Raw genomic sequence first — 21,347 nt, forward strand, 5'->3', positions numbered from 1 at the left:
TACTAGAGGTGGTGTGAATGCACTTTTGATTACTGTGGATGTCTGAAACTTCCTTAAGCAGTCATTTAAAAATAATGGCAAATATGTATCATTATGTTGTTGACTCACTGTCAGGCCCTCTTCCTGAACTTCAGCTGTGGAGTAAGCAAATCCCATGCCAAGTTTTATATATGTCAAAGTTCTTCCTTTTAAAAGAATGCATTAGAGCCATTGTTTTTGAAGATTTAGGACATATAAGAGTTTCTGGAAATACGGGAGTACTTCTAAATCACTTTCTTTAATGTAATTATAGATAAAATAATTGTAATCAAGTTACCAAATGATCATAATCAAGTTACCAAAAAATTTAATTACCTTTTTCATGTCCTCTCTAGCTGACTGATTTTCATTTTGCAGTAATTACTTTTAAGAGATTGGATATATTTTAGTAGAACTTTGTCTAGTTACTTAGACTTCAGCATTGCTGTTGTCATCAGAGTATCATTCTGGGGTGAGAGCAAATGCATTTTCTCCTTTTTATCAGTGGTAACATGGGCTTAACTTTTCCTACAGAATTGTTACAATGTGAGGCATTTCTGTGCCAGACTTCTATTATTTCTAGGTAACATTAAAGACGAAGAAATCAGGCTGGTTCTCAATCTGTGACCTTGTACCTTTTAGAATATTTGTGAGTGGAGAGTTGAAGCTGCTTATGAGCCCAAACCTGTACAAGGTTTTCGTATAACAGCAAAACAACTATGAGAAAATTGCAAATTACTTTTTAAGAGTAACAAAAAGAGTAAGCAAACAAATTTTATGTTAAATGGGTTTTTCTAGACTTGTTTGTGGCAATGTATTAAAGCTCTGACATGCTAACAGGATTCTATTTAGCATCTGAAATTTGAAAGAAATGGAAGTTGAAATAGAGGTATGTGGAAATGACAAAAGTATATTGGTACAGCATGTATGCAATGCATGATCGTAGACTAATTAATTTCTGTAGGGTTATTCCCCTTTCTGTCAGAATCCATGATGTATGACCGAAGATATTTTGCCTAAAAATTCACATTACGTTAAAGGAAAGAAGGAAATCTTGGTATTGCAGTATAACACATATACGAAAATGTGGGGTCATTGTTCTTAACAAAAGAAATCGTTAAAGGAAGTCAAGAGGTATTTGAAAGTTAAGGTTTTTTTAAAATATGAAGTTGTTTGATATGTCCTCAACTGGCAAGTATGTATAATGTGCAAAATGCTGCTGCTGACAGTGAAATATGACTTTCTGATGTCACATCTGTTTGCCTGTTAGCTTCTGTTACAGGCAAAATCAAATTTTAATAGACTTACACTCCCTTAGGAAACTGATGTTTCACACGGGCATTTTCAGTTATCTGCTGAGAAGCTTAGAACAAATTGTAGTGAAAAATCAGGGAAGTGGGAAAAAGTCCTGATTTAAGTTCATAAACCTATCTAGCCCTTCAAATTGCTACTAGCAGCTGGCAGTAACATTGAACTTAATCACTTAATCTCTTCCCAAGTGGATACCCTATTTTAAGTACCTCACTGGCATTTGCTTGTACAGTGTTCTTATCAGTCCTAAACTTGGGAACAGGAGGCTTATAAATCAGATTTTCTTCCAAGTGTTGCCGTTCATGTGTGCCAGCCTTGTAGTAATTAATACGGAAGAATGGGAAAAAGAGATTGTTAGCTTGGCTAGGCACACTATAATCTGAGGAGGAACATGTTTTCTAATGTGTTACAGAATTTGTTTGATTTTAGATTTTATCTGTGTTATATGTAATTACAGATTTGCAGGACACTGGCAATGAGGAGGGGAGATGACATTGCATAGAAACTTCAAACAGACTCAGGAAATGCTCTATATTGTGCTCCTGCAGGTCTATAAAGATATAAATGGCACATTAATATGTCCATGTGTGTTCTATGTGGTGACCATAAAATATAATTGTCTTGTCTATGAAAACTAGTTTATCAGGATCTGTGGAAAGGGCCAAGGAATAAAAACACTTCTTACCTTTTTTTGCATATGTATCCATAAATGTTCTGTGAGAATATTGGAAGAGAACAGGTCACATTATTATGATTAAGTAATGTTTTGATAAAAATTATTTCTTAAAGAGTTGGATTTGGATACATAAACATGGAGATTATGAATCTGCACATTGCATACATATTCTATGCCTTTTGTCCCTTATTCCTGTAGGGAGGAACTCAGAATTTTTCGCTTTTACTGGTGCTCTCAAGCTTTGTGGATTGCCTTGTGGATTTGTTACGGTTAGGAGGAAGCATTTTTACTGGCTCTAATTTGTTTTAATTGTCAATATTTTAGTAATTCTTTATGTTTATATTGTCATAATAGCTATGGCTATATAAAAATAAGCAAGCTTCTAATAGGTGCACTTGCATGATTATACTTAAAATAATACAATGTTTTTGCAATTTCACCTGTTATGCATCTATTAAAGAAAAGCGTGCCATTCTTTTGTCACAGAATTCAGTTTTGTACTATTAGACACTAAAGGCTATGTTAATGTCTCCTCAAAAATAGAGATGAATCAGTTCTTTTAATTTTATTGAGCTTCCTTAGGAAATCATTGCATTCATTTTATTAACCTTTGTATGGAGTTGTTTAACCATACAATCCTTGTTAGCTACTACAGCTGTTGCTTCCAACTGGTGATAAGAAGCAATTTTATTTATAATTTTTAAAAAAACATATTTTGCTTATGTCTTTTGGCTTCTGTTTTTAATTCCAAGTTAGTCTCCTGTCATTTCTTTCAACATCTTTTAAATGTTTTCGCCAAGAATTGAACATATAGTAAGGAGGAGATATGCAGCTTGCAGCCAAAGACATGGCACTGCCTCCTTCTAGAAGTACTGAAACTGTTAGAAAGCAAGGAAGTAACTGAATATACTTGTTAAAATTGTTGTGACTCGACTGTTGAAATGTGATTTGAGACTTGGCTGAAGGCAGCCTGTTACTGGAAATCTGATTAGATCAGTTGTACCTTGCTGACTTCTAAGACAAAGAAGTACCATAGCTTGGTGGAGAGCCTGTATTTAAGTCCTCTGTGATTACTTTCTAGGGGAATGTTATGTACTCTTAAGTGTTTTGTACATGTGCTGATATTTCAAAACCATTTTAAGTTGTGTTTTGCTAGTAGCTGAATGGCAAACTTTATTTTATTGGACTCTTGCTCAAGAAATAATGTATTAGTGAATTTCAGTAACTATAAAGCTTTAAGAGGGGACACAGTTCCAGTTTTAATTAAATTAATTGTCTTGTTGCCTGGCTGTTTTGGATTTTCCCCCCTGCCTTTTGTAATTAATTAAGCTAGAGAAAGTTTAACTACAGCCACCTAAGATTTCTGTGGCATTTGTGAAGGGACACTTCTGGGGTTGCCCCTGCTCCCCCCTTAGGCTGCATTAATGTTTACATACTGGCTGTTAACATTATAGCGGCGCCTGTCTCGTCGCTACAGTTACGACTCTGTCACTGATGGTATTATAAAACTTGAGATTTAGGGCTTTTATAATTTGGTTGTAAAATCTTGCTCTGGGCAAATATTTGTAATATGTTTTTAGTTGAAAACTTTGGGTGTTTTTCATAAAAAAATCAGTATGCTGGACTCTTAGAAAAATATTTAAAGCACATGCATTTAAAAAGTAAAGCAATGCAACAGTGCATGTTGTAGAGGACATCTATATGTACACACATATATTTAGTGTTCTTGGAAACAAAAGTATTACTGTGCATTGCTTAGAAAAGTGACAGAAACATTTGTGTGAGAACAATGTGGAATTTTTACACTATGTTTGTTCTGATGAAGCATTCAGTGCTGTTAGGATTATTTGCTTGCCATAAATGTTATTAGTCTAAACACATTATAAAGGAAGTATATGGCAGCACAATAATGGTAAAAAGTATACAATTTAAAGAAAGAAATGAATTTTGTAACTTTATAACATTCAAATACAAATTTGTTGATATATATTTCTTAATAGTAGTATAGTATATTAGACTTGAGGTGACAATTTCCTTTCTCAAAAATGTTTTGTGGTTATTCAGTTTGACATATTTTAGGGAAACAGATAAATCATCATTTTGATGGGGTGAGTAATCAAAACAAGTGAACAAACTCCTTTAACACAGCAAATGTTTTTGCAAGCTTTAGTTGTACTTGATACAGGTAAGAAATTGAGAAAGCAAGCTATGTTGAGGGGTGTTTTTTTACATATTCTTTGCATTGTAGTGAAAAAACTCTGGAGTTTGGATCACTGGCATGAGTATTTTGTGGTGTATTCTGGTAAGAAGAGCTAGCAGGGAAACAATTTTTTTTTGAATTCTAGAATGATTATTGCTGTGGAATATGGAGCCAGGCTGTAGAAGTTACTGGAAAAACTTTCTGTATCTAAACCAAAATATGTTAAATTCCATTGTACTTCAGCAACTGCCTTGATGAGAGTCAGTGTTTGAGTATTTATGTTTTTATAGTAACAGTGCATAAACATTTGAACATGTTTTGCTGCATGCTTGGAGGGCTACTACTGTTTTGTAGTTATAGAACCATCTCATAAAATGTTTTGGATTGGAAGGGACCTAAAAGCTCGTCTAGTTCCAACACCTCTGCCATGGACAGGGACACTTCCACAAAAACAGATTGCTTTAACAGTTATCAGAAGAAGGGAAAAATGATCATTCAAGGCTGAGAGTGCAGAAGTCAGTCTGAAAGATACTGTGTTGGTGGCAACATTGTGAATGGCAGGTAGCTCAGGATAGGCAGGTCTTGGGATATTTTTCATGAAAAACCTGTGATAGGCCAGTATTTTAAACTAGAAGAATTGATGCTCTCTCTAAGCTATATCTCTGGCAGTCATAACTTTGTTGATATATTCAGAGAGTTTTCTGTTTGTCTTACTGTTATTGAATCCTGTGTTAATTCTAGAATCAGTTTCTGGAAATTTTTTTTTTTTTTTTTTTTTTTTTTTTACTGTTATGTTAATTCAATATTAATAAAGTCAGTTTTTAAGAATTGTCCTTTCTAAGTGCAGGGGCAGGCAATTGCAGAGTGTTGTAAGTCCAGCAAGTGGGCCAGAAGACCAGTTCAGCTGAACAGTGAACTCCTTGTGGAGCTCAAGAGGAAAAGGAGACTGTGTGTGATCTCTGGAAGCAAGGTCAGGCATCATAGAAAGAGTACAGAGCTGTGGTTCGCATATGCAGGGAGAAGATTTGAAAGGCCAAAAACTCAATTAGAGTTGAAACTGGTTAGTGCTGTATCTGACAACAGGGAAGGGCTTTTTAAAATACATTAATAGCAAGGAAAAGTCTAAAGAACACACATTGATACTTGTTGGAGGTGGTCGCCTGACTAATACAGATGTAGAAAGAGCAGATACTGTTTTTGCTTCCGTCTTTAATGACATTAATAGACCTTGGACTGCTCAGTTCTTTGATTTGGAGGACCACGGATGTCAGTACAATCCATTTGCAAACACTGAAATTGTAAGGAACCAGTTGTATCAGCTGGGTGTTCGCAAGTCCATGGGCCCTGATGGGATTGACACCGGAGTTCTGAAGGAGCTATTGGATGTTGCAACAGGACCCCTCTCAAAGTTACTTTGTGTACAGGGAGGGTCTGAGGGAAGACCCAATAAGCTATAGAGCTGTTGGTCTAACCTGTTTCTGGAAACATTCTGAAGATTATTCTGGGTAATATTGAAAGGAATTTAATGGAACATCATGATCACCAGGCACAGTTAACATGAGTTCACAAAGTACAATTCCTGTTTAACTTATTTTATGTCCTTCTGTAACCAGGTCATCTAATGGATGAGGGAAAGGCTGTCATTTAAATTGTAGCCATATTGTGAGGCTGTCCTGTGTGAAGGAGAAGGATGTCCTCTGTGGGTCATAGAAAGATGCAATGTTGCTGGTGTGGTATAAACTGTCTGCTCCATTTGTAAAGGTAACTGAAGAGTAAAATTTGCATTATTTATATGAACTGCAGAAACCACGTGGTTTACTGTGTGAGAAAGATCTCTCCTGTATGATATTCTTAATTATTCCTATTGTAAATCTGTCCTTCATTTCTGCCATTTACACCTTGTGATTCTGTGTATGCACATAAGATACAGGTATAATCCTTTTACTTCTGGATAAAAGAAGTGGTTGCACTCATCACTTGGACTTCCTAACTGTCTGAAATGTGTGTTTCTATTTGATACTGGTCATTTGTTTCCCACCAGTTGCATGATTCACCATTCTGTGTCTCATTCCAATCTAGATAACTGTCTTAAACTAGATGTCATCCACTTGAGATAGCAAAAGTTTGGCAAGGCAAATTCTGTACTTGTGAATAGAGCAAGAAGGTTTATTGGGAATCAATGACTACAGTTCCAGACATGTATAGTCAGTCAGTCCAGGTTATAAATGATCCAGGATTCTGAGAAACTTCACTGTTTCTGCATAAGTATTCAGCAACCAAGTTTAACATTCAGGCTGCACCATTTGAATGCTGTAAAAATTTGGTTCAGCTTTCTTGTGTGGTAACTGAAGTCTTGCACACGAGGAAGAGCAGCAGAGCAGTTACAGCTTTATAGTTGACAATTCATTTTGAAGGATAACACAGGCATACAGGGAAGAATACTGGAAGACACCATGTGAAATATATACCTGTGATTCTGGAGACACTGCAGAATGCATTACAACATCTGGATGAGTCTGTAGAGACTGGGTTTCTTTTCTCTCTGTGTTGTTAGAATCAGGGCTGAGATGGATCGTGCAGGACTATTTGGTTGCAATTGCTCAGTGGCCTCCAGATCTCTTGAGTTTCAGAAGGATTTACCAGCATAAGCTCAGCACACCAGCTTCATAGCTTCTTCATGAATGTAAAGACATCTCGGGCAGCACCTATTAAACTCTGGCCTACTCTATCATTGCACGTGGGGCTAGGCTGGGTGAAAAAAGGGCAGTGCTAAGGTCAAGCAGCAAGCTCTGATAGGTCCCAGGTGACTATGCAGATATCTTTCTATCTGCATGGCTCCATGAGTAACTGAGACTTGATTATAGTTAAAGTCTGATTTTAAAAAATTACTTCAAGAACCACTTTTGGCAAATCTGTTTCTGAAATGTTAACTTCGTAGGCTGAAAACTTAAGTAAAAATTTAGTCATCTGCATAGTAGTATATTTTTGTATTCTTTGTTTTTCATCATTAACCATAAAAACCCACCAAAATTACAGTCCTGTTGAAATGCTAACAGATAAAATGTTAAAATTCAGACTGCTGCTGAACATTGGACTATTCTGTTAGTCTGACTTGAATTCAAATGGCACAAACAGTGGATTAATTACTCTGTCCTGTTGGCTCAGCACTAGCATCCAGGACACACTGATTTGGACTTCCTTGGCTTAAGCAAACACTTAATACATCTTCTGTGTCTGAATGCTTGTGTGTAACATGTAGCTCCCAGAGGGGGAATAATAAATACTCTGCTAGTATAGAATAAACTTCAGATGCTGCATAGGTGAGCTGGCTTGAGTGCTGACATTTACCTGGCGAGATAATATCCATGCCTAGCATGCCTCTAGTGTGGTGGCTGGAAGTCTTGGAGGGAACTTTTCGGTGCTGTGTTCCTCAGGTCTGCTTGTAGGATATTGTTTTCAGATACTATAGATGAGAGCAGTTTAAGCATTTGTTTCCATGCAAGCCATACCTATAAACCCTCTGTAAAAGAACTGACTTTTCTGAAGCCTCGTTGTTCCCAAGGAACTAAGGTTGTTGTTACCTACTGCAGCAGGAAAAGTATGAAGTTAGAGACTTAGAATGGTAATGATTTGCTATATTTAATCACGCAAAGGTTTTCTGTGGCAAAGATTACAGCAGTATTCTTAGGTCAAACATCTTACTTCCCTTCCCTTTCCTGCCCTCTCCCCTCCACATCCTGGGACAGAAAATGGCATGTTTTTATTTCCTTTGGTAAGGAAATAAAACACTGTGTTGTAGTGTTTCTTGTAATCTAATGACCTCCATTCCAGATTGAATCTTTTTTGATAAAGTAAATGCATGCCATTAAAACCTCCTCCTAAAGACAGTCTGTCTAAGAAGCAGGAGCAAACAGTGTCCATGGTATTAAAGGCAAGCCTGGTATTAAAGAGGTCTCATGAATTTGGGCCAGTACCTGTTATCCCAATCCAGACTGCTCCAGCTTTGGTGAAAGACTGAAACAATATGGACTGTCTGGTAGTACAGCATAATTTGTTCTACATGAAGGAATTTATATGGGCTCCATCTTGCTACTTTAGTGATATGTTTTTCCTTTTAAGCTCTTTGGTGTCAGTTATTCATTCCTTCTGAGCAACAAACTGAGGAACTAGCAAAAATGTTCCACTATCAGCTGTTGGCAGTTTGGATGTATGAGCTTAATGCCAGAAAATAGTAGGTTCAAACTGGACTTGGCAATAGCTTATTTCTGTCTTTGGTAGGTGAAACATCTTATTAACATCTGTCTGTAGTATCTGGCACAGTTCATCATCTAGTACTGATGTCCTGCCAGAAACTGGCTTCTCAGTTAATAGGGATGTGTTGAAATGACACTCAGTCAAACGTCTAGTCTGGTTTGCTTGCCTTTCTAGAGAAGGTTCACATTGATTTCTGATGTTGCTGTTCCTTGGGACCCCTTGTGGGACCCCCATTAAGGATTTAGGCACATTCTTAATAGCATTCATCTGTCTTCTGAGTAGTTAAATTAATAGTTCCTAACTGGATTTAAAGCCTGTTCTAAAATTACTTAATAGGCTGTCATTAGAGGGTCTAAAGAGAGGGGAAAAAACCAAATGTCACTGTATGTTGACAAGTCTAACTCCATACACTACTTCCCTTGAAGTGCTAGTCTGCTGTTGCTGAATACAAGGGCATTTAGAAGTTAGTCACACCATGTGGAAAGCTTCAGTAGTTACTTGTTGGAGTTAGATTGATTTGTCAAATCAATTAGCTTTCTTTTTTTTACAAATTGCTTCAGGTGCTTTGTAAACAATATAATCCTATCACGAATGTAACGTTAAAGCATTATGACTCTAAAGAGAAAATTAGTTCTAAACATGCAAATAGTACAATAGCTGTTAGTGAAACAGACTTGAAAAACAGTATCAGGCTGCTTAAGTCTTTTGGAACTGATGTTATGAGTTGCTTTTCTCAAAAAACTTACATTGTGGAATGGACTGTCTCAAACTGGGCACAGAATATAAATTAGAAAGGGAATGCCAGCCATTCCAAGGGGCTTCTAGGGAAGCCTCTGGAGCTGCTTCTTGCTGGGCTGCTGTGAGCTGACTTTGGGATATGTAGGTAGGGTGTGGTTGAAGGGCTCTTAACTTGAGAAGGGCTAGAGGGTAGAGGTTGAGAAGAATAGGTCAAATACTGGATAAATTTCAGCTGGTATTGGGACAGCTCCAAGCTGTCAACTTAAGGAGTGACCTTATATGACAAATTTTTTCTCCTTCCTGCCTTCTCGCTCTCAAAATACACTAAGTATAAGTCCAAGGCCAGTGAATACTGGATATATTTTCAACTCTGAATTTTTTCCATGCCCTGTTCTGCTCTTCCTGATTTTTATTAACTGTTCTGTCCATAGTGTCCTATTTTGCTTTGCAGTGGTAGTGATTGCCAACAGAAAACATTAAACAATGACCTGCTGCTGCTGAGAGTCTCCAAAGCAGTTTTGTTCAGAAGTATTTACTTTTGTGCCCTGTGCTCATACCTTCCAGACAGAGCGGCCAAGCAGCCCATGCCCAGAAAGAACTGAGTGTTTTCTTTGTGATTGACTGAGCTGATTAAAAACAGTTTGGTGTTACTATCAACAGTCCAAAGAAATCATTATTTGAGGCCTTACTTAACATTAGATAGACCTTCTGTACCAAGAATGTGAATAATTTAAAAAATCCCAAAATCCTTCATTTCTTTTCTTGAGGTTTGATTAATTTGTTTTTCTTCTTTTATCTCCCAGTCAGTCATTCTATAATGCTAATAAGGTTTTTGGAATCTTTTTATCTCTTCATGGAATCTTGTGAGGTTAAATCACACTTTAATTAAGAAGTTTTTTGTCCTCTAGGTCAGCATTTGTTTTTGCTGTGTAGATACCATAGAGCAACTCAATGGAAGGAAGAGGGAGGGAATGGTGAAAGAAAATCTGTATAAAATAGAGCATAAAGGAATTTTTAAAAATTGAACTATAGATGTTATCTTGTGTTGCATTTTCTGGAAACTCTGTAAGAATTATTGGTACTAATTTAACTGGCATGTATTACTGTAGATATATTTTATTTTTGGCTTCTCTCCCTTTCTAGTTTTCTCATACCCTTTCTTTGGCATGCAATCAAATCATAGAACATGTTGACTTTATTTTATTTCCTTTTAAGAACAACAAATTCTGAGTATTTGCATAAAACTGTTTTGCTTAACATGTAATATGCTCCAAGCAAGAATTACACTTTTGATTTGCAAAGATTTGCACTTTTGAGCAATCTCAATTTCTCCAGCTTGCAAAGTGTTCATTTCCTACTTTAAACAACCCAAAATATTGAAGGAAATTTCTTTAAGAAAACAGTGGATCATGAGTCCTTAAACTGTAAATTTTTGAGATGAATTTGTGAACATTATTTTTGTGCAAAAGACTTGCCTACTGGTCTTTACTAAGCTAAAAAATCACCATGTTCTAGTTTGAAAACTCACTGCTTAGGTCTGTTTTCATAATTCTCAGCATTATTTTGAAAGCTTGTCTGTTCCTGCTGATTTTATGTGAACTTTTGCACCAGGACTTCGCTGCTGACCTCCAGCTGTCAGTAGGAAATTGGTGGGTGTGAGAGATTAACGATACCCTAAACATAATCTGTAGTGCTTGTGTTATTACAGGGATGCAATCACAACTCCATATCTATGCTGGGTTTGCTTGTGGTGTCAAGCTGCTGTAAAGCAGAGAAAACCCTACCTCTTACCTCTTCATTTTAACTTCTTTCATTTCAGGGAAACCTGTGATTTGTGTATTTGACTTAATTCGGCAGGTTTTAAAGTGGTGTTTTACAGTGCAGGGGGGAGGGATTGAAGCTGATGGGAGGAATTCTTCCTGTTTTTGCAGACCATGAGTCCTGTCCAGGGAGTCATTACAAACTAATATGTTTGCTTCTTAGTTTATGTTCAGAAATTAAAGCCAGAGTCAACTTTGTGAATCTTTCTTTTTCTTTCTTTTTTCTTTATTTGCCTTTGAATCCAGAGATTCTTAAAAAAGTTGTTTTATTTGTGATTTCTTAGACTTGTAAAGAATAACAAAAAAATAGTTAAAATACAATGACAAGTGTTGGAATATGCAGCAGATTCAGTGAACAGTGACTTTCACATAAAATTCAGACTTGATTTTGTAGGAAACCAATATAATGAATTTATGGAAAAAATGGTTAAAAAAGTCATGTAGAGTTCAGATTTTGTTGTACAGGTCACAAGGAAAGGTGAGTTTGACTCCAGTCCCTGCTTCTTCTTGGGTCAAGTCTTATTGGTTTGTCAACACAAAGAGCTTTTGGAAAAGCAGATATCAGGAATTTGAAGTTTTGGACTGGGGATGAAGTTAGAAAGCTTTATAGCAAAGCTAAAACTGCTCTTGTCTTAGCAGTGAGTTGGATATTTTTATTTTGTGGGTGTTTGCCCCACCAACTGTTTAAATTTGTGGCATATGTGGAGAAACATAACCCATCAATTAGATGTTTAATCAGAGAACCTGTTCTAATTGCATGCATGAAGATTTTTAACATGGTGCAATATCCATCTTTAGGCTTCTTCTATCCCCCTGTGTTGCTGGCTGCTGCTGCTGTGTGTTGGGTTATGGGAGCTGTTGCAGGGACAGGGCCTGGATGTACCTTCCCTGGTGTGTCCCTTGCCCTGGGGGTGAATTTAGGGGCTCCTTCTTATGGCTCACACCTAGGGCTGTTCTCACTGAAGGAGGTGCCTGTTCAGTCAATTTATGTTAATTCTGTACAGAGTGGTATTCATCTTGTTGTAGTTATTTCCTGTTATTTCTGACTTGCTAGCTTATTTCCCCTTTAGTTTTGAGCAAGACAAAAAAAAGTGATCATAAAAACCACAATACTGGTAAAAAAGAGCAGTTATAGTAGTTCAAATAAGTTTAATTAATTGCAGTGAATGTTTAGATTTCAGGATGTCTGCTCGGAAAGGTTTGTGGTTAAACTGAAACAAGGCAATAGAGAAAACAATTCTTTAAACTTCCTATCACCAAAACCAGTTTTTCATGAGGAAATTCTAGGAACTGGAGTGCTGCTATTAGACACAAAAGATGAGCAAGGCAAGGCAAAATGCATGAAAGAAAGAAATAATCCGAAGGAAGAATAAATATTGAGAAAGATATGGCTTAAAATGACAGGTCTTACCTCTCTTCTGTGGCTTTTTAGAGAAAGAGAAGGTGTTTTTTTTTCTGTTGGAAGTTTTCTTTGAGGGCTTCTGTGGTTGCAATAATTAATTTATGGTAAAATTTCCATGAGTGTAAGTACTTTCTAAGGATTCATGGATTCATCCCACCTTCAGGCAAGGTTGGTTGGGTGTTTTTTTTTTTTTTTTTTTTTTTTTTTTTTTTTTTTGTTTTTTTTTTTTTTTTTTTTGTGTATGAGGATGGTGCTGTTGTGTTTTGTTTTCTTTCTTTTTAGCTTAGGAACAACTCTGTATTTAAGGGAAACCATAAATATATTGAAGGAAAACCATAAATGAGAGAGAACTGGCAATGAATTTTGTAGGAAAAAACAATCTTGGTTGTATTTAAAGATTGGTATTTTGTATGATTTACTATTATATGAAGAAAAAGCTTACTCTGCTTGTGAAAATAGAGTTATTTTTTGAATTTTATAGCCCATCAAGCTGAGCAAGAAAACATTCTTCAGCAAAGTGTTCCACAAACAATATGTTGGCATGCAGATTTGGACAGTTGCTGCTTCTATTGGCACAAATAGAATTTTTTACTCACGTGTAAGGGAAATTAGACTTTGACCTCAATCAAATAAGTTTTCCAGAGTTTATAGCATTTACAAGAAGATATAAATACCTTGCTCACAGGCAAATGCAAAATCTGAGAGCAGCACCCAATGATTTCTTTGACTTTAAAATACTTTTGGTTAAACAAAGGATAGGAGAACTTTAATCTGGTTTATATTTCCTGTATTTCATTTGAAGTCCTGAAGATGAACTTTGAAAAACTGGGACAATTTTAGCAAAGAGCTATAAGTATGACCAAAAACTTAGGGATCATTGTGGAAAACTGAAGGAGTTCAGAACTTGTTTAAGAAGTGGTATTGAGGGAGACTTGTTTGGAGGGGGTAGTGTTATAGGGGAGGTAAAGATGTAACTGTTTTCAGAGACCAGACTAATTCTTGTCTTAGGGTGCAAACTGTAAAGATAAGTACCCATAAAATAACGTATCAGTGGTTGTGGTTTGGATTGGGAATCAAATTTGATCTCTTGAAGTAAATAGCTAATCATTAAAGAAGAGTTTGTGTTTTGTATTCATTAGGAAGACAGATTGTTTATCACTGTAATCTCCTCTGGTTTTATAATCTGTGAAAAAAAAATATTGATGGTATTTTGAAGTTGCTTTCCACTTTTTCTGTAGAATAATAGAATTGTTCAGGTAAGTCTTGAGAATTCTGCTAGTGCAGCTTCCTGCTTGGAGCAGGGCTGGCACTGAATTCAATCCAGCTTGCTTGGGGATTTGTCTGGTCAGCCCTGCAAACCTCTGAGTCCCTGTTCCAGTGCTCTCGTGTCTTGCTGGAGAAAATGCTGTTTCCTTGGGTCAGGTCAGAGTCTGCCCAGCCATACTGCTGGTCCTCCATGCCAGATGATCAATGCCTGCTTGTATCGGGGACCACCACCAGGCATGGGGCTCTGTGGTGTAGTGAGTGCCAAGTAAATGGGATTAATCATTTCCCTTGACCTCCTACCTAAACTTCTGGTAATCCAGTACACGGCTAGGTTTCCTTGTTATTTTTATCCTGTAGCTTTTTGGGGTTTTTAGCAGTTATTTTAGACTCTTTCCTCTGGGCAGTGCAATAACAAAAATATGTGGTTCTCTGTTGAGGTTTATAGGCCATAGTTCAAGCGCTGCTGCTGTTACAATTTGGTCTGAATGTTCCTGAGTTGTCCAAAAAGCAAATTTTATCAAGTTAAACTTTCCTTTGAGGAAGGTATAAATGGACAAGAGAATTATCTTATAGAAGCCTGTAGTCTTTTGTAATTTAACCATTAAATGTGGAATCTGCAAGATTGGAATTATTGAACTGTAGATAATGTGACCTGTGTTGGATAACTAAACACTGAGACCTTGCCTACTCAGTTCTCTATTAAGCATTTTGGAAAATTCATTTAAAAGTGTGAATCGGGAAGAAAAAGGAGGAGAAACAAAGTGAAAAGTATACTAAACACTACTTCTCTTTGAGACTTGAATTTAAAAGCAATTAAAACATGATTACTTTCATGCAAGCCTCCTTTTTCAGGTGAAGGAGACCTGTCTTGTTAATGTTTTTTCAGCAAACTATTTTTTTGGTTCTTTAATTTAATACAAGAAACTGATAGGATGGACCTTGGTCTACTGCTCATTAATTTAAGGTTACCCCTAGCTCACGTTTTTCCTTCCTGAGTTAAAGATCACAGATATCATTAGAAACAGAGCTGGGTATGGGAGAGACTGTCAATTGAAGAGGTGACTGGGAGTCAGTGGGAAGCCACAATGAAGATATTTATGAAAGCAGGCTTTGGAGAAAAAAGTCTAAGACAGAAACCATAGAGGAAGAGCAGGCAGTAGGGATTTGTGTGTGTCTGGTCTGCCTTTCCCGTAGTGACCTTGCCAGATTGTCACTGCTGTAGCCACCTGCTGGTGTTGGTGTTGCCAAGATTAGCATTCAGCACTGGTTCATGAACTTTAGCAGTGAAATGTAAGCTGTTCATTAGTATCTTTAAACCTCCCCAAAGCATATGGTTAGACACGACCTACTAATTATTTTTATTGTTTAATAATTTCCTGCTCTCCTAATACCATTTCCCAATTATATTGTCCCCTTATTTACCAGCTGCAGTTTTAATACAGTCCTTGGGTTGTACCAGTGACCCTTTTACTTGGCCTACCTCCATCTTTCTGTCCTGTTTTCTGTCAGCTGTCATTGCTACAAAATAGTGCAACATTTTCTGAACTTCCAACTGCTTTTTAACAGCAGAGTTCAGGTTTGGGTTAGGCTTGTTGGATCACATTTGCACAGGGCCAGGAAGAATGCCCTTTCCCCCTCCCCTTTTTTTCCCTTTTCCATGGAAACATGTGGCTATTTATTTTCAAAAGTCACAGAATTAATTTGGAGAAAGAAAACACTTTCTGCTTGTAGTTAGCCTGGGCCTCACAGACGGGCTTGTTGCAGGCAATTGGAGATGATGTCATCTAACAGCTTGCTGTGTTTTCAGTTCCGGAAGTTACTTCCTTGCACAAATTTATTGTCTGCGCATTTTGTCTCCTCCCAGCCACCTACTTCTCACATTGGCCTTGCTGCAGCTGCACTGCAACTTTTGAATTCTTTCCTTCCTCTTCTCTAGTCCCTTTTCCTTTCTTTGTCTTTGTGGTTGGTGAGTTGCATTTTACCCCTAAAGGGACTACAATAGAAATTAAAACTCACTTAGTTCTTAGTTTATTAGTGTTTTTAAAAAGACTAAATAAATTTCAGTGGGAGGCTAAAAAGCCCTGCCTGCATGACAGAGAGACTGCACGGGAGAATCCACTAAGTAAGTTATGTGCACATAACAATGATCATCCTGCTTCGTGCCCACTGTAGAATCTTCAACTGTGAGTACACGGAGTGTACTCTGAAACTGCATCTGTTGCTCAGTTGCTGATTGAGTCTTCTCACAGGTGTGTTACTGCAGGATGTTTTTGATGTTCTGACATTTTCCAGAATACTCAAAGTGGCTTGAGTTACCAGGTTAGCTCTTATGGGTAAGTTTATTTCAGTGTTTCCAAATGGCTGAGTGTTTGGATGTTTATCATAAATTTTTAATGCTATTACAGAGGTAAAAAGAAAATACAAGAAACATGAAATATCCAGTATTTTTTCTTGAGAACAAACTAAAATAACATTTACAGTACACAGAACTGTGTATTATCTGGCAGTTTGCTACTCAGGTGGGTTGGGGCACCAGTATTGTTTTATCACTTGAGCTAGTCAACTGAAAGACTAGGTGAATGTTTGCACACCAGCCTGAGAGTTGAATTTATGTATTGCAGCAGGTGAATTTTTACCCCTTCCTATTCAGAAATGTCATACAGTATTTTGATACTTTATTGCAAGTTGTAGGGGCTATTTTGCTTAAATACTCATGGACCCTATTCCCTACCTTTTGTCTTCTTTTTTTTTCTTGTATACCTCATCCTCACTAAATCTTTAGATTCAGGCATTTTTCCTTAGGCTTCCATCCTAGAATCTTGTTTCTAGTATCTGACAGGGGGTGGTACTGGGTAGAGAAGGTATACAGATTTGTAATTCTGCTTTAAAAAAAAAAAAAAGAATAACCATGAAACAAACTGATTTTGCTGGTTAACGTTTTGAACTTAAGCCAAATTTGAATCTTCTCTGTGAGTAGAGAGCAACTTGTGGAAGTCAGTATGCTGTGTTATTGCTTTCCACAATTTCAGTGTGGTGTGGAAGCAGTAAAACTTTTAAGTGGAATGTATCCCTGTTGCTTAGATGGCTGCTGTGAAAAACCTTGATCTGGATGTGTAATTTGACTGACTTACAGACATGTAAACACGGAGCTTTGAAAATACTGAATAAACTTTTTGGATGAATCAAGCTTGGGAACTGTGCGATACAGATTTATTTCCTGCTATCTGTGCTTTTGTTTTGTTCACTTCTTCAACTGAACTGATAGCAAGATATGTTCTGTTAACACACAGCTGTCTTAAGCACTCTATGAATGCTTGGAAATTTAAAATGTCATGACAAAATGGAACATACAAGCCTGTGTCAAACCTTCAGTTATATATTACTTTCTGTAGTAGCAATATTAAAAAATTGCAAAGTGACATGAAGACAAATATGGATTCAGGTTATAAACTAACTTCCATATTGAGAAATTAATTTAAGTTAGTCAACTATTTAATTTAATAGTTGAATGTGTGGTGCCTTCACAAAAATTTTCAGGTTTTTTGTGTAAGACCAGTAGGGCCTATGAGAAAAATCTCAAATACTACAATGTTGATGTTAAGCTCAAGAAGATAAGAACACCAGTCCAGTAGGAAATAGTAAAACTGAGTGTTTCAACCTTTGGCCACAGTTTCTAATGAAATCTTTGCAGAAGAGGAGGAATAATTGAGGGCAGAGCAAACCTGCGGTGGTAATGTCTTCCACTCTCTCAAGGGTGATGGTGGCTTGTGACTGATGTGTAGAAAATAATTTTAATTTCGTCTGGACCCTACAGTGCAGTCAGTTTTTGGAGTTCCTCTACATATCCAAGTTCAGTTTCCATCTTGTGCTGCAATAGAATCAACAAAAATTTGAGAGCTTGAGCCCAAGTTTATACTTTCCCTAAAGAGCAGTGTGAGCTGTGGGCTGAGACACAGACAGAATAAAAAATAGGAGTGGAAAAAAATTAGATAAAGGTTAGAAGAGAAGATGGTGGCTACTGTTCCAGGGGACTGTTGGCATTATGACTTTCCACTGGCTTGAGCCAAGATTTATGCATCAGTCTCAGCAGAAAATATTTTCTGACATTGTGGGCAGAAGGGCTAAGGTACCTGGAGTTTATGGCACCAATTACAAAACAGAAGCTAACACACAAGCATTTTGCTGCAAATTCACAATTTAACTTAGTCTTAGGTCATTGTTTGCGTGCTGATATTACTGGCTCATGTAAGCTTAAGCTGTGATAAGTGCTGTGTGTAATTCAAGGTGCCTTGCCACTTCTGACAGCTTCAGGACTCATGTGGAGTAGCAAGTTGCTATATATAACTTGGTTCCTGTAATTCCTAACTGCTTTGGATACTGTGCTATCAAGATGCTATTTTTAGGTTTGCATTTACTTTTCTATAAGGTGGTAATGATTCGTCCTCCATCAATAATCTGTTTTTAAAATCCTCTTTTTAAATAAAATATTCTTAATGATTAAAGTGTTTTTCTTCAGTCTGAAAAAAAATATTTGTTTCATCCACTTATTTTATCTTTTCTGTTTATAGGAGAGGTCTTCTCACAATATACATGGCTAATCAAGTAAGTAGTCCTTTATTTCAATAAAGAATAAAAACATGTAAGATCCATGGGAGATGTCTTGTTTAAAGTTTATAGATGCTGAAACTTTGGAATAGACTTTCCAAGAGGAGGGGGCAATAGGTGTGCTTAAATAGCAGCACCTCTGAGTATCAAGGTTCTGAGAAAGCTGTCATTGTGTTCATGGCTCTAAGGATGAAGTACCACACAGGTCACCTGGTGTTGGACAGAGTTGTAAGGGAAAAGTCAAGCTATGCAGTTATATTTTATGGATACCATTCAGCATGGGTATTCTCTTCAGCACAATGGCTTATTTTAGTCACAAATCTTTGGTGAAGCCAGAGCTGCCAGGGTTTGCTCTGTAAACTCGTGACGATGTGATACCTTGTTAGCAAGCCCTGTAATCACAGTAAATGTTTCCCTATTTGTGTTGCTTATCTTTGGCTTAGAACTTTATATGCTTTTATAAGATTCACTTATAAAGTTACTAAGCCTTTAAAACATTTATGTCTGTTAACTTTAGATTGCAGCATGTCCCATTTTGAAAACTGTCACATTTTAATCATTCGTGATGGCAGATAGATTGTGAAATTAACCTGCACTTCTTGTATTCTGTAAAACTCGTGTCAGGACCTGTTAAGATGTTAATGGAACTAAATGTATTCCTTTGTTTTGTTTCATGTTTTGCTACACTGAGTTTTGCAGCCTGAGCAATAATAATTAAAGTTTTTTGTGTGATTCTTCATGTGTGCCTTTGCCCAGGAAGGCAGGAGGTAACTGTAATTACTGTTGGTTATTATAAGTGATTATCATGACTGTTGCTGCACTGAATTTTTATAGCCAGATTAGGGCTTTTAAATCAGAAAATTTTAGTCCTGTTGTCCTTTATTTAGTCTTTTTAACAGGTTTAGTTAGTTGGCAGTATGTGACAGTTTGTCCTCGGAGATAAATTTACTCAGTGGAAAGGTGTGTTAAATCTTTATGCATGGTTGCTGCTTTTCATTTCAGTGAGTTAAATGCAGTAGAACGTGAAAGGCAGTGGAGTCTAAGGACTCTTGTTCTAAATGTGGCATTTTTATTGTTTTTTTAATCTGGAGCTACTAGAAACTTGTGAATGGAAACATGTGAATAAGTGTCCTGGTTTATTTTAAATAAGTCAGTGATTATAGATTTATGTGAACCTGAACTCCCTAGCTGCATTTCCTTGCTACTTACATGTTAACATGACAGATTAAAAATATGATGTTTAGGCTATATATGTTCTATAGAAAAATAGAATAAAAATGTTTTTTTCAGACTAGCTTGCTGCTAAATTGAAGCTATATAAGAATGTACTTTTGGATTTGGATTTTTTTTTTTTAGACAGGATTTAGAAATAAGCATGGGACTGAAGCATTTGTAGCTTTAATTTTAATGTGCAGAGTCTAAAATCAATTTCTTAGCTTCTCACTGGAAGTCATTTAAGTTTTTGAACTAAATTAGTATGCCTAAGTCCTAACATTGCTTAACACGTAGGTTTGAGACCTAAAGTTTCTGTAATAGCCCCGAACAGAGTAGTGGTAATCAGTGCTGTGGATACATGGAGCCATGGAGCTTTCAAGTTCTATTTTGGATTGCATGTATTAAAGTCACAAAATTTCTAGGATCATAAGAGATGCATTGATAGTGAACATATAGGATGATCCTTCGTGGATAATTTGAGATCAAAAGGAACCCCAAGATTCCAGCAAAAGATGGAAAGTGATATGTAATCTTTCAGTTATTTTTATCTGGAACAGTAGATGATATTAATGACTGTCCATGAAGATGACCTATAGCTCTTATGTTTCCAAACACTTGAGGCATACTTTGTTGTGAACAGCTCAACAGTTGAGTTACTGCTTTTACATTGAAGACACTGTGTCTTTGGGTTAGGATTTGGCTTTTCTGGTGTTGAAAATAAAACAAACAAAGGCTGCCTTCAAAATGCAGGATAGGAAGAGACTAATCTGAACTAGGACTGATTTGATATAAAGCTTCTTTGAGAAACAAAACTTTAGAAAAATTGCTATGTTGCCATTGAAATGCTACACCAGAGAGGAGGCAGTTATCCTAGCATGTGCTGAACTGCATGCTATGTTTGAAATTCAAACTGTGCATCACTACATCAAAGTCTTTATTCATTCTCTACTAGGACTTCTGGTGTATGGTGGGCTGCATACAGAATTGGAAATGTTAATAAGAGGTTCTTGAGGGTCATGGATTAGATGATATAAAGCTTTAGCCCAAGGTGAAGCAGCTGGATGCAAAAGGCAGAGTGATGCTGTTGAGGGCTGTTTCTTGAGAGGGATGGGAGGAAGAAGTCTAGGGGTATGTCCCAGCCATAGAGAAAACATTACTGAGTGGAAAGTAATAAATTTGAAAAGTAAGATAAGAAACATAGGAAGAAAGGAAGTAGAGAAGCACAATCTACAGGTAAAATCTGAAAATTTATTGTGGCAAGAGACATGGAGCTGGACTGACGTAATAGGAGTTGGTGTGTGGGAGTGTTAGAGGTAAAACAAGTGGAAAAAAAGATGAGAAAAAGTGGAGTTTATTCTAGTTAAAGCAGAGAGGAAGTGATAAAAAAATGATGGGTTTGCCACAAAAGGACGGGATTAATTTAATAACTAATTAATATTAAGAAAATTTTAGGAAGAGACCTGAAAGAGAAACACAGAGAGCTGATATTGTTGGTGTCCTGGAAATGGAAGTGGGGGAAATTGTCAGCAATTGCATCTGGACAGAGTTTACAGAGAAATCTGAGGATCCTGAATCTTATTTATTCCTGTGCTGATGTGGGGTCATCGGTGCATCTGCTGTTTATGAAATACTGTACACAGATCCTCATACACAGAGGAAGAGATATTATTTAAACAAGTGCGGAATGAGTTAATCAGTGGCATTCCAGTGGGTGATGCTCTGCTTCTGTATATGATAAAGTAACACAGCTGAGCAAAGTTTTTTTGCTCTTTTAAAGTAGTCCAAACAGTTTCACAGTTGAATTGTTTTTCAACTGCATAAAATGGCTAAATCTGGGTTCAT

General features: G+C 36.8%; 1 protein-coding gene across 1 annotated transcript in view; it reads left to right on the forward strand.

Annotated features, from left to right (window-relative positions):
* The window catches only part of TMEM135 (transmembrane protein 135), a 158,046-nt gene that overhangs the window by 16,730 nt on the left and 119,969 nt on the right, over nt 1-21,347 (forward strand). Inside the window, exon 4 of the mRNA XM_053971012.1 lies at nt 18,254-18,287. Within this exon, the coding sequence (XP_053826987.1) occupies nt 18,254-18,287 (34 nt within the window). The remainder of the gene's footprint in view (nt 1-18,253; nt 18,288-21,347) is intronic.

Source organism: Vidua macroura, chromosome 2, assembly GCF_024509145.1.
Source record: "Vidua macroura isolate BioBank_ID:100142 chromosome 2, ASM2450914v1, whole genome shotgun sequence".
Lineage (NCBI taxonomy): Eukaryota > Metazoa > Chordata > Aves > Passeriformes > Viduidae > Vidua > Vidua macroura.